The sequence below is a fragment of the Engraulis encrasicolus genome, chromosome 2 (genome assembly GCF_034702125.1).
Source record: "Engraulis encrasicolus isolate BLACKSEA-1 chromosome 2, IST_EnEncr_1.0, whole genome shotgun sequence".
Taxonomy (NCBI): domain Eukaryota; kingdom Metazoa; phylum Chordata; class Actinopteri; order Clupeiformes; family Engraulidae; genus Engraulis; species Engraulis encrasicolus.
In genome coordinates this window covers 36,526,559-36,541,016 of record NC_085858.1, presented here as the reverse complement: position 1 = coordinate 36,541,016, position 14,458 = coordinate 36,526,559, and the positions used below count along the sequence as shown (strand labels likewise).

At 43.1% G+C, this 14,458-nt stretch overlaps 1 protein-coding gene across 1 annotated transcript in view; it reads left to right on the top strand.

The window, feature by feature from the left end:
• LOC134438211 (transmembrane ascorbate-dependent reductase CYB561) overlaps nt 1-13,402 on the top strand; it is a 16,939-nt gene extending 3,537 nt beyond the window's left edge. The window contains exons 2-6 of the mRNA XM_063187707.1: nt 144-360; nt 6,073-6,171; nt 7,478-7,581; nt 8,176-8,333; nt 11,533-13,402. Coding sequence (XP_063043777.1) covers nt 147-360; nt 6,073-6,171; nt 7,478-7,581; nt 8,176-8,333; nt 11,533-11,725 — 768 coding nt within the window. The 5' untranslated portion in view covers nt 144-146 and the 3' untranslated portion in view covers nt 11,726-13,402. The remainder of the gene's footprint in view (nt 1-143; nt 361-6,072; nt 6,172-7,477; nt 7,582-8,175; nt 8,334-11,532) is intronic.
• Nucleotides 13,403-14,458: the final 1,056 nt, after the last annotated feature.

Sequence of the window (14,458 nt, the reverse complement as noted above, 5' to 3'; positions counted from 1 at the left end):
CAGCAAAATTGATATCACGATATAAATTCGATATATGGCACAATTGGCTGCTAAAGCAATCCGGTAAAGTTCTTTTCTGATTCCCTCTCTCTCTCTCTCTCTCTCTCTCTCTCTCTCTCTCTCTCGCTCTCTCTGTTTCCTAGGTGATGGAGGAGGAGTCATCATCCAGGAGCTGTCAGGGGGCGGGCTCTATGAAGTGGTTCGTTGGTGCCTCTCAGCTGCTGGGCGTGGCCAGCGTGGTGATGACGGGCATATGGATGGGCCACTACCGCGGCGGCTACGCATGGGACGGCACTGGCCAGGAGTTCAACGTGCACCCGCTCTGCATGGTGCTGGGCATGGTCTTCCTCTATGGGGACGGTAAGCCAGGAGGGTCAATTGTGGTATTCTTCTTCTTCTTTTTGAAATGTTTTCTTGGGGCTTTTTTGTTTTTATTGCTATGAATTGAAGGGAAAGCCCACCTGGGAAACTCCCATTGTCATTGTGACACAGCACACAGTGCTCACAATGAAATTGCATTTATGCCTCACCCATGCAAGGGTGAGGTGCAGTGGAGCAGTGAGGTGGGATGGTACCATGCTCAAGGCACCTCAGTTATGGAGGATGATGGGGAGGACACTGGTTAATTACTTCCCCCCATGAACCTGGCGGGTTTTGAGTCAAACCGACAACCTTTGAGCTACAAGTCTGATGCCCTAACCACTTACCCATGACTTCCCAACCGCTTACCCATGACTGCCCAACCGCTTACCCATGACTGCCCAACCGCTTACCCATGACTGCCTGTGATGTGACAGTACCCATGACAGTACAGTGAAGAGTGGCACAGGAAACGAGCTGGAAAAAGAGATAGAGAGGGATCGGAGAACAACCTCAGGCCGGAACTGAACCTGCCTGTACGGAACTGAACCATTGTTCCCGGGGTAACTATACGGTGCCTTAGCCATTGCAGCCTCGGCCAAGGCCAAGTCTTCTACTGTGCATCATTCCGCTGTACTCCTCATTGAACCATAGTATTACACTACTACAGTCATTACCCAGTCTTACAGTAATACATAACTTGATAATGAGTCTTTTTTACATGCAACATCAGACACCTTTGGTTCAATGCTTTCGTAGTGTATAAGTTACATCGGTAACACTTTACCTGACGCCGGTGTCATATGCATGTCATTACAGTGTCATAATAGTGTCATGACACAGTCATAGATAAGTCATAAACATTATGTCCATGTCATTAACATTTTATGACTGTTGGCCTTAAGTGACATTCGGTCATGGCAAAGACAACCTTGGTTTATGACACGTACATAACTGTGCCATGATACTGTTATGACACTGTAATGCCATGCCTAGGACACTGGCGTCAAGTAAAGTGTTATCGATGTATCCAGTGGCATGGTCATAAACATGAGGCTTTTCGGCCTGAAACCGGAAGGCGCTCTTTTGTTGTCACACTTGGCTTGATGTCATTCCGAGAAATGTGTATGTCTCTTAGTGCAGTAGATCATGACTGCCTAGTATGGTACACGGTAAGGCTGAAGGATCAATTTAGCGTTAAAGCAGGATTTTTCCCGTGTGGGGAGTTGATCAATAATCCAGGAGGGTTTGTTATTTTGTAGCATGTGATAATGTGCAGTACAGTACAGTACATAAGAGAAATAAATTAAATCATTCCATACAGTATTCATACATTTTACTGAATGGTCTATTCTCACTGGCCACATGCTTTAACCAGATTTCTGCTCATTTTTGATTGCTGATTAACATGCTTAGCCACACACGCACACACTAGCAAAGGCCGCATTCATGTTTTTAAATTATATGAATTATGATAAGATTTTAATCCAGATTTCTGTATACATGCTCATGTACATGGCTAGAGGTGCTTTTGTTGGCATGCTTTTCTCACCGTAATGGGGGGGGGGGGGTCGTAGTATTGAGTGCCACTGTGTGTGTCCTACTTGCTTTTGCTCTGGCCAACAAAAGTGTTCAAATGTGCCACCCTGGATCAGTAATATTACTGGATTATTTATTACTGGATTAATCCTCTGCAAATTTTAGTCCAGATCAAAAATCTAAATCCTGTTGCCACTTAATTCTGCCGGATTGCTAGCTGGACCTGAACCCACTCACCCAACAAGCCTCAAAGTTATCAAAGGAGAAATATGTATTCGGCTAAAGCTCTGAAAATCGGCCGATTGCCCAGTCCAGTGTGTGTGTGTGTGTGTGTGTGTGTGTGTGTGTGTGTGTGTGTGTGTGTGTGTGTGTGTGTGTGTGTGTGTGTGTGTGTGTGTGTGTGTGTGTGTGTGTGTGTGTGTGTGTGTGTGTGTGTGTGTGTGTGTGTGTGTGTGTGTGTGTGCCTCTGTGTGTGTGTGTGTGTGTGTGTGTGTGTGTGTGTGTGTGTGTGTGTGTGTGTGTGTGTGTGTGTGTGTGTGTGTGTGTGTGTGTGTGTGTGTGTGTGTGCCCTCAAACACAGCCCAGTGTGCTACCAGCCTCTTTGTCACGGAAACCAGCACCATCAGGTCTAAACCTGGCCAACCACTACAGCTCCCAGTACTGGGTGTTTATAGGCATGTCCAGTGGTGTAATCTACGTAAAACGCAGGTATACGCAGTATACCCACTTCAAAATTTCAGGGGTTTCAGTATACCCACTTAAAATTGATTGATCCATTATTTAGAATAGCACAAGCATATACAGTATACCCACTTCAAATGCTCCGCCCCTTTTGTGTTGTCCCCACCCCTGGCCAAAAAACAGGCAAAAAACGCTTATAATAACTTACAAAAACACAAATAGTATTGTTGCTATTACATCAATGTGGTATCAGTGTAGAAATAACACACTTTTGTACCATTTTTAATATGTTCATAACGATTTTAACATGTTTATAACGATTTTCACAATGTCCTTTGAGGGCGGGGTTTCACAGTGGTGCTGCTCCCCTCAGGTGCCTCCCCGGTCGGCCCACCCCTATGACCACCTCTGCTTCAGCCCAAGGTGTCTGTTCATCCTGGTCTCATCCTGTTACAAATGTGTCCACGTATTTGACCAAACATTTGTCCTGATGAAATGGTTGATTCTCAGGAGCACACAAACTCATCCAACAGGTTGATGGGCCAGATTGTTGCTTGCTTGCACACATTTTTTTCACTTCTCCCCCCCAAACCGACTGCACGTAAATTTGACTACTGCTCAAACAAGATGCAAAGTAGATTCTCACTCGACCAAAATGAAACACAGTTTTCAAAACCAAAACTCATTTGAAAAGAATGCAAAGATAATTGTGTGTTGATTTGCAAAACGTCTCAAAGCTGAGAATTAGTGTTAGGTTAGGTACCTTGTGAAATATGATTGTAGGCTTCACAATAATGCCATATGTAACATTTTTGTGTGTAAACAGTTAAAAAAACCGGTATTATTACACAGGCAGAAGAAACATGACTGACCATGGGCAGGGGCAGTTTACTGCACAAGCCTACTGGGCCTAGGGCTAGGGGCCCAAGAGTCAAGGGGGCCCTGAAGACAGAGCCTCTATATTTCCATTCTCATCTGAGCTAAAATCACACTCACCAACTATATATTCAAAATCTTCTCAGAGGACTAGCCTTCATGGCGCCAACAACAACATAGGCTCTCACACCTGGCCTAAAACCCTGAATTGTGTGGCGAACTAGCAGGGGGGCCTTTCTTGTTGTCTTGTTGTTCTTGTTGAATCATACTCCTTCCCTGGGTATGGGCAGGGCAACTCTGCTTGCACCTCAAGTGTCCACTGACACAGTCACCTCTATGCCATGCACCTTTAGGCCGTTAGATCGCATTAGTGTAATCTCTTGAATGAATGAAGTAATGAAATTACATCAAAATGCAATACATTCAATTCAAATTGACTTAATCAAATTCAATTCAAATCAACTTAATGCAAGTCAATTCAATTTATTTCAGTTCAATAGATTATGATTAATTGCTCTGCACTGGATATTGTTAGCCTGGCAAGTAAGGAAGTGTAGATTCATGACTATATCTGGCCATCAGGACTGGCATTGGTAGGAAGTGATAGTGTGCTCTCAGTGTGTGTGTGTGTGTGTGTGTGTGTGTGTGTGTGTGTGTGTGTGTGTGTGTGTGTGTGTGTGTGTGTGTGTGTGTGTGTGTGTGTGTGTGTGTGTGTGTGTGTGTGTGTGTGTGTCTGTTAGTTAATGTGTGTGTGTGTGTGTGTATATGTGTGTGTTAGTTAATGTGTGTATGTGTGTGTGTCTGTGTGTGTGTGTGTGTGTGTGTGTGTGTGTGTGTGTGTGTGTGTGTGTGTGTGTCTGTGAGCGTGCATCTGTGTTTGCGTGTGTGTGCGTGTGTGTTTGTGCCAATTGTGCGTGTATGTGTGTGTGCACACGTCTCCAGTCCAGTGATGCCCTGGAGGCTCTGAAACGTCAGCCCTGCTCTGCTCTGCTCTGCCCTGCTCTGCTCTGCTCTGCTCTGCTCTGCTCTGCTCAGCCCTGCTCTGCTCTGCTCTGCACTGCACAGCTCATTGTTTTTCAGAATCCCCTCAGATTCGATGTTCCACTACGGCAACTCGATTAGGACATTGGGCCCAAAAGGCCACGCGCCCATTAGTGTGGCGGCCGCGGTAATTGGGTGAGGGCTAGAGACCGGCCCCCAGGGGGGTCTGACCACAAACACCAAGAAAGAGCAGGTGGACAGACAGACAGACAGACAAACAGGGACTTAGTGACCACACAGAAGTCCTGCTACTAGAATCAACTTCCCTCAATCCTATTGTATCACCATCTTGCATCTAGTCATCTAGTGTAGCTAGGCATATTGTATGCCAGTAATGCTTTGACTATTATCCAAGCATATCTATTATTTAGGCTTACTTATTTTTAGGAGTATTATCTGTGGAACTGGACATGTCCATGATCTTTTTTTACCCTAAACATGCTGTAGGTTCCCATTTGTGAGGTTTAGTTGTCTTTGATAAGACCAGAGTCTGGTGCCAGGTGATTGTTTGTCATCCATGTTCTGAGTCACTACCCGTCACACTACTGTGTCCTCTCCTCCCCCCCTGACTGGTGCGTCGATGCTGTGTGACGGATGGAGTGCTGTAGCCGAGGTGTCTGGTTGCTAGGTGCCCTTTCCTGGTGATGGTGATGGAGCGTCGCCGCCTCGGGCCCAAACAAAGCCCCAGTGTTCTTATCCGTAGCCATGGCAACAGAGGAAGCAGATCACCCCATTGACCTTTGTACCTGTCTGTCTGTCTGTTAGTGACACGTCACAGCTACTGGTGCAGAAGTCAGTCGTTAGAAAGTGTGTGTACTGAAATGACATTACAATAAAAGTAGAATACAATAGAGAACTACCCGCGTTTAGGTGCAGTGCAGCGTGCTAATGCCTCCGTCCATAAACGGGCTCACCATCTATGGGGCCCCAGGTTAGAATCTGGGGTGCGTTTCGCAAATCGTAGTTGCTAGCCAGTTAGCAACTTGGGTAGTTACCAATGGGAAATTGCATCGCAAACAACCTAGTTAGCAACTATGGTTTTGAGAAATGCACCCTTGTCTTGGGTCATTTCTCACCTCTCTTTTCCACTCAATTCCCTTCTGTTAAGGGCTCAAAATGCCCATAAAGTACGTAACCTGTTATGTATTGATTATTTTCAACACAAATTTGTATTGCATTGCAGTTTACAATATTCTTTTCAATTATTTTTTTTACACATTTTTGTCAAGCTAAAATTGAGTTATAAAGGACATGTTGAGCATTAGAATCTCAATAATGGTGTACGGTATTCTGTAGTTCTGTACTTCAAATGATCTTGGTGTCACCTTTTGTTCACGCAATGTAAATTACATTTTTTTTCTTTCTCTCTCACTTCCATCTTCCATCTTCTTATAAATATTGTGTGTGTGTGTCCTCAGCCATCATGGTGTACCGTGTGTTTCGTAATGAGAGTGAGCGCAGTGTGAAGATCCTGCATTTGGTTCTCTCTCTCTAATGTATGTCTCCCTTGCTCTGTGTGTGTGCGCTCTCTCTGTGTGTGTGTGTGCGTGTGTGTATGTGTGTGTGTGTCCTCAGCCATCATGGTGTACCGTGTGTTTCGTAATGAGAGTAAGCGCAGTGTGAAGATCCTGCATGTGGTTCTCCACTTCCTGGTTCTCTTCATCAGCATCATCGGTAAGATCTCCTCCTCCTCCTCCTCCTCCTCCTCCTCCTCCTCACACACTCCCTCTGCAATAAGATCTCCTCCTCCTCCTCACACACTCCCTCTGCAATAAGATCTCCTCCTCACACACTCCCTCTGCAATAAGATCTCCTCCTCCTCCTCCTCCTCCTCCTCCTCCCTCCTCCTCCTCCTCCTCCTCCTCCTCACTCTCTCTCTCCCTCTGCAGAAAGATCTCCTCCTCCTCCTCCTCCTCCTCCTCCTCCTCACACACTCCCTCTGCAATAAGATCTCCTCCTCCTCCTCCTCCTCCTCCTCACACACTCCCTCTGCAATAAGATCTCCTCCTCCTCCTCCTCCTCCTCCTCACACACTCCCTTTGCAGTAAGATCTCCTCCTCCTCCTCATACACTCCCTCTGCAATAAGATCTCCTCCTCCTCCTCCTCCTCCTCACACACTCCCTCTGCAATAAGATCTCCTCCTCCTCCTCCTCCTCCTCCTCCTCCTCCTCCTCACACACTCCCTCTGCAATAAGATCTCCTCCTCCTCCTCCTCCTCCTCCTCCTACTCCTTCTGCAATAAGATCTCCTCCTCCTCCTCCTCCTCCTCCTCCTCCTCCTCCTCCTACTCCTTCTGCAATAAGATCTCCTCCTCCTCCTCCTCCTCCTCCTCCTCGTCCTCCTACTCACACTCCCTCTGCATTCAACATGTCTTTGCAATGTTATGCAATAATTTATTCATTTTTTCTTTTTTTAACGCGTTAAGACATTTTTAATGCGTTATAAATTTGCTGTTACCAGAATGGCAATGACCAAGTCGTAGTGCATTACTAAAGGCCCTGTGTTATGTCATAGTAGTGTAGTACTATGGCTGTTATCTTTTCAATGACTTTCGTATTACAGTGTGCCACAGAGGGTACGACGTGCATTAAGGGGCTACATTATTTATCAATTATACACATCGGGATTAATATGTTTAGTTTTTATATTTTTTAAATACAAATTTGAATGAGATCTATTGCTGGCTGACATTAGTTAAAACGTGTGCTGTTATTCATACACATCTGTGCCAGGTAGTGGTGGCAGTGTTCCCATCACACAGTGAGGTACACATTAATTACATGTGTTGTATGTAGTGATAAATACTGTGTGTGTGTGTGTGTGTGTGTGTGTGTGTGTGTGTGTGTGTGTGTGTGTGTGTGTGTGTGTGTGTGTGTGTGTGTGTGTGTGTGTGTGTGTGTGTGTGTGTGTGTGTGTGTGTGTGTGTGTGTGTGTGTGTGTGTGTGTGTGTGCGTGTGTGTGTTTGCGTGTGTGTTTCAGGTATAGTAGCAGTGTTCCAGTTCCACACTGCTAACCGCATCCCCCACCTGTACTCTCTTCACGCCTGGTGTGGCATGCTCACCTTTGTACTCTTCATCACACAGGTAAATACACGCAGCATGCACACACCAACACATTGGCAAACGCACACACACAAGCAATCATGCAGGTGCGCACAGTTGATTCAGAAAATGATGTGAATTAACAGACGTTTCGGACTTTCGGTCCTTCAGTGTCTTTTTTGGTTTTTTTTTCTTCTTGTAATTTTAGGGTCTTTTACGTGTTCATTTAATGTGGAAAGGCGACAGGAAGCAAGTGGGACAGAGAGGTGAGGGAGGTTCAAGAAATTATCTCTGTGTCGGAATCGAGTCCCCGCCGTAATACTATGGTGTCTTATCCCTTTGAGGCACGGCTAAGGCCTTCAGCGTCTTTTCCTCCCCCTTTTTTTGGTATTTATGACTTTATGATATTTAACAGAACAGTGAAGGAGTGACAGGAAACGAATGGAAGAGAGATATGGGGAAGGATCGGCATAGGTCTTGGGCCGAGTGCCCTAGCGTTAGAGGCACGGTAGGGCCCTTCAGCATGTTTTTCCATATCCATGTGGCTCTGCCCTCCCCTTCCCCAGTGGCTGCTGGGCTGACAGTAGTCAGCATGTTTTTCCCATGTTTATGTGGCTCTCCCCTCCCCTTCCCCAGTGGCTGCTGGGGTTCCTCTTCTTCCTGTTTCCAGGGGCGACGGGGTGGCTGCGGGGCGTCTACCTGCCTCTGCACGTCTTCTTCGGCCTGGTGCTGTTCGCGCTCGCCGTCGCCACCTGTCTGCTCGGGACGGTAGAGAAGCTGCTCTTCTCCATCACGTGAGTCCAACAGCTCAACAACCTAATCTATCTATCTATCTATCTATCTATCTATCTATCTATCTATCTATCTATCTATCTATCTATCTATCTATCTATCTATCTATCTATCTATCTATCTATCTATCTATCTATCTATCTGTCCACTCTATCTATCTATCTATCTATCTATCTATCTATCTATCTATCTGTCTGTCTGTCTGTCTGTCTGTCTGTCTGTCTGTCTGTCTGTCCGTCCGTCCGTCCGTCCGTCCGTCCGTCCGTCCGTCCGTCCGTCCGTCCATCCATCCATCCATCCATCCATCCATCCATCTCTCTCTCTCTCTCTCTCTCTCTCTCTCTCTCTCTCTCTCTCTCTCTCTCTCTCTCTCTCTCTCTCTCTCTCTCTCTCTCTCTCTATCTATCTATCTATCTATCTATCTATCTATCTATCTATCTATCTATCTTTTCTTCCCTTTACCCACCCACACCCATACCACATGTACTCTACATAATTATATGTATAGTAGTGGAGTATGGTCACTTCTTGAAGGAAATTACAATATTTCTCAATTGGTTTTGTACATTTCTCACAACAGAATAATCATTCTCAAAAAGTCTTGTTCAATTGTGACTTCCTGCTGTTATCTGTGCACATGGTAAAATACGTTTCTCATAGTTTTAAGCATTTAGCAAATGCTTTCATCATCATGCATATGGTTGTGTACAATTCTCAGCTTTTTTGTACATTAGCAATTGCTTTTGCCATATCACTCAAAAAGCATTGTCACTGAATACACAAAACTATCTCAAACCCCAAAACATTTAGGCCCTATGTCATAGTATAAGTCTTGACATGCAAAATGATTTACCAAGCTGCCATAATGTGTTAAGCACTGTATAATTTCCATTGGATTTGTGTCTATAAATGTGATCTGAATTGGTGAATTGCTCGCAGGTAAATATTGACTCTCGCTAATCAAAAGCAGTAGAAGGGAAAGAGGAAACAAGCATGCAATACAACAATAAGCACTGCACCGCATTACATTACTCTACGCCTTATGTTCCCTTTATAATTACGCTCCACGCAAAATTGCAATATTTCCCCAGAATTTCACAAGACAGTAAGTGCACTTTATACAGTATCAGTGTATTGTTTCAAATTTATTTTGCTTTACAGTTCTATATTTTTTTCCACATGGGCCTGCAAGACAAGTAAAAAGGGGTGGTAGAGGGCGCACTTTGACACATCAATCAGAGTTGACTATTTTTTTGATTTTGCAATAAGAAAACCTTTTAATGAATATGTCATACTCTAAATGTATATCTAGTACAATCTTACCTGATCTATGTAATATAAAGTCGAATTTACAACATTTTCCATCCATTCTAAACAACATTTCGCTTCAGAAAACCTCCTCAAGAGTGTACTAGTCAATTGACAACATGACAAATCGATTTGACTAGCTTGTCCATACACTATGACACAATGACTAACCATTCTGCTGGCACTGACGCGTTCATTGACACAAAAACTTGGTTTTGAAAGACAAACTAAGGATTTTGAGGAAGAGACTTGGTTTTGCAGGTCATCCATGGTGTTTTGCCATTTGTTAAAGCTGTTTTGAGAATGAATACTGTGTTTTGAAAATTGCGAGAGAGATTCGAGAAATGTACAATACCAATTGAGAAATACTGTAAGAAAGCAAAAGCAGAAGGAAATTTTCATTTAGGGATGCAGGCATTCAGACAGGTTGCTTTGAAAAAAACATGTGTGTGCCCTCCTATATACTACTACTACTACTAGTAATAATAATAATGAATTTTATTCCTAAGCGCCTTTCAAAACACTAAAGGACACTAGAGTAGTGTACAAAGATACACATAAATTAAAAAACCTACTTTCGTAGTAGGGCTGTAACGATATCGAACCGAAAAGACCTGTACCGAATCGAACAGTGCTGTACCGAGTACCGAAAGGTTGCAAAACAGGTGTAGAGGCTTGTTCTTTGTGAAACCTTGAGGAGAAAGTACCATTTCTTACACTGATGAAATCTCCGACCCAAAGTAGCAGGTTGAATGTATTTCCTTTTTTTCATTTGTATTTTGACAATATTTTGGTGAAATTAACAACGTGTTGAGGAAGAAAATAGTTGTCTATTTTGTTCCCATATACTGTACTGAAAATGTACCGAACCGTGACCCTTAAACCGAGGTATGTACCGAACCGGGATTTTTGTGTACCGTTACAACCCTATTTCGTAGGTAGTTCTGGAACTTTACAGTTTTTCTCCATTGCTTTGGCTAATTTCTCGAAACTGAGATGACATTCTCAAAACAACACGGACAAATCTCCAAACCAACTTGCAATTTCCCACAACAGAATGGCATTTTTCATTGCTTTCATCAAATTTCAAATGCTTTGTACATGTCTCAAATGTTTAGTACATCTCGGCAGATGGCTATGTACAAGTACCCTACAGTTGATAAATTGAGCATACATTTAGCACATTTTCCAAATAAATTGACCTTTCTTATCTAACGAATTAGACTATTCTGAGTCTAATGGTTGCCCTCTCCAAAACATGTCAGCCTGATTTCATTGTGTGAGTCATCATATGCAAAGTAGTCTACACAATTGTCAAAACAGTCAAGGACACTGTAAACAGTAAATTCATGGCAACAGGCCAGGTGGTATTGTAACTTTACTAGTTTGTAGAAAATAATTTTACAACCGTGTATACAGTTTCCTCTGTTATTTGGCTAATTTCTTGACATTTTTTCAAACGGCATTCTGTGGAAGGAATTTAGTTTCGAAACGGGTAAACTGTTTTTGGAGTGATATGAGCAAGTGATGAGGATCCATGTATTTATGCTGAACCATCCAGTTTATTTTGACAGAATGACTAAATGAATGCAGATGAGCCAAACCAATTGAGAAGGATATATGCCATTTTTATGGTACTGACTATTTATGTGAGAGAAGGTTTAGTGCTGATGCAAGAATGAGCTGTTTTGGGAGGTATATGACAGTTTGCTAGTTATCTGAAGTGTTGTGCAGAACTGTAAGAATGTTTAGCCAAATGACCCAATGGTTATAGGAATGTCATCTCAGTTTCAAGAAATTAGCCAAACCAATCGAGAAAAACTGTAAAACATCTCCACATTCAAACATTTCAAGGTATTGCGATTTGTACCACCATGCGTTCCTCCCTCCCAGAGACACCTACTCGCTGTTTGTTCCGGAGGGCGTGCTGGCCAACTGTGTGGGGCTGGTGGTGGTGGCGTACGGGGCGGTGGTGGGCTACGTGGTGACCCGCGACGACTACAGGAGACCCCCCCATCCAGAAGAGGAGGCCCTGTCCGTGCACTTCAAGACCCTGACTGAGGGGGGCGCTCCCTCTCCAGAATGAAACAGCTCTACATGTTTCCCTAATGTCTCTCGGCTGGGACCCTATAGAATTGTGGATCCTAAGAATGCTTGTGTTTTCCATGACCCTCCTACCCCACATTTCAAAATGACAACATTTTTTTTGTCCCTCAATATAGGTATATTTCAAAATGTTTTATTTCAAATTCATAGTGAAAGTAAATGCATTCATTACCCATAAAGGTGAATACTCTCACTAACCAATTTATGGAATGGTTACACTATATGAAATGACATGCATACCGTATATTCAAGGTTTTATGCAAACAGTCCCTTGACGCCGCAAGCCTGCAATCACCCTGCAGCACTTACGCAATCCTTTAGTAAAGATGTATCTCACAAACGCACATAGAAATCAGCTGGCTCACCCCAACTATATGTCAGTCATTTATAGGATATATAACCATGACATTGAAGCAGACAAGAACACCAGGCAGACACTGCTGACTAGTGATGATAAGTGGTACTGTGGATGAGAGGCCTTTTAGATGACTGACGACTGTATATATATGACCAGCAACACTATTCTGCCCTACAAAGCAAAAAGGCAGTAACTGCGTTGTTGTGAAAAATTAGTTACTACGACTTCAATGACAAATATATCAAAGTTAAATTTTAAATAAAATGATTAATCTGCACAAAAGGTGGTAATATAAAGTAACAAAACTGCTGAATGTCAATAATCTCCCCAAAACTACTTAGACTGTAAAGTAATTTTACTCAGTTTGGAGCTCTACGCAATTACTGCCTTTTTGCTTTGTAGGGCAGTATTATTATTGAGGCTGTACTGCACTATTGTGTGCCTTAATCTATTGCCAGCGTGCCATAACTCTTAAGAGCTCCTAGCATGCCATAGAGCCAGAGAGATTGGATATATACTCCTAGAAACTCTGATGGAGCTGTTGCTAAACCACAAAGCCCTGCCAACAAACACCACAATGTGTCAAGATTAGTGGATCAACCCAACCAACAATATATGTGTAATTGTTCTGTATGGTATATTCAGCCTCTGAAGAACTACATGTCTGTGACCAGAAGTACATTACACCATTAACCTTTAAGAGTGTTCCGTCACACCGGTGTGACGGGAATGTTCGGGCAGTGAAAGTTCTATAGAATTCTAGGCGTCATTCAATACAATATGGAATTGTTGAATCTTGCATTGTTATAGAATGCATTCTTTTTATAGAATGCTCAAAAACCCACACTATGAAAACAACTCTTCACTCTAATAGTCGATAGGGCTCCAGATGAACACCCACTGTGCCATACAACCAGAGGCTGACAAAAGCTTAGTTGAAAAGTACTATAAATGACAAGAGTCAAAACTAAAGTAAGAGTCCTGCCATATATTATCTCTGTCTACGTTAGTGGTTCTCAACGTTTTTTTGAAAGAACGCGTCCCCTGGACCTCATCATAAGCCTGCCAAAGCCCCCCTTAGTATTATTCAAAAATAAAACAGACTAATGCCGTCCAATGGCAACTAAGCACCGCAGCCTCTCAGCTGTATCCTTCTCTACGCCCCCTATGGCTCTCCAACGACCCCTGGGGGACTGTAGATACCCCCATTGAAAAACACTAGTCTTCGCTCTCCACAGAGTATGCCGCAAATGAGCTAATCTGACTAAATTGGTCAGGTGTGTCTTTTCATTTCTGCAGTAAATAATAGAGGTCCGCAACACTGTTAATGCTCCCAGTGATTTATTTGCACGACGTTTTGGACCTTCGTCCTTTTTCAAGTGCAACCTTGGTCCGAAACGTCGTGCAAATAAATCACTGGGAGCATTAACAGTGTTGCGGACTTCTATTATTTACTTCAGTTACTTTATTTTGTCCAGCACCTGTACCACTGATGTGCGCGCATTCTCTACCTCTTTTCATTTCTGCACCAGAGGTGTCAGTCTTGGTAAATGATATGTCATCATGCAGCTGACACACCTGTCCACCCCACCTTGTCCTCCTCCTTGCTAGTGTTGACCTTCAAAACGAAATGTTTGCTTTTTAATGTTATCTGTATCTGTTTACATTCAGAATATCCAACATTCCGTTCCACAGTGGATTTCCAGTTCAGCTGGTTTGGGTTTAAGTAATCCTGATCCTGAGTGCACACTGAAGTACTATGTCCACTGTGTGTCTTTTTTTTTTTTTTTTTTAAAGTTTTAAACAATTAAGGTTGCGCCTGTATGAAGTGAGAAGACTGAGAAAACAAAAATAACTGCTATTACCTTTTCAATGCCAAGTTTGAAATAGTTTTAGTTTGAGAATGCAGTAGTGTTCTCATACTGGAGAAATGTTTGTAAAAATGTGCTGATTTGAGTTGCATGTTGTGTGTATGTAAGAATGATAGACATTATAGTATGTTGGCACTGGTCAAGCTTCTGTGCACTTTCTGTTGAGGCCAAACGCCTTTGACTTGAATATTACTGCATTTGCACAGGGCAGGGTCATTGACTGTGGTCCTCTTTACATACACATATTTACGCACACATACGTGTGTGTGTCTATGTGTGTGTGTGTGCGTTTGGGTAAGGCATATATGACCCAGCCTCTGTACATCTCTATATTATATTATAACTGCCTTTGAAGAAGATAGGTGATTCAGAATCTTTTCATAAATGCCGTCACAATTATTAGTTTGCATTGAAAATGTTGTGTTCTACTGTAGCTATTTACGCACACCTGTTCTCTGTCATGTGCTCATGCACAGTTATCAGT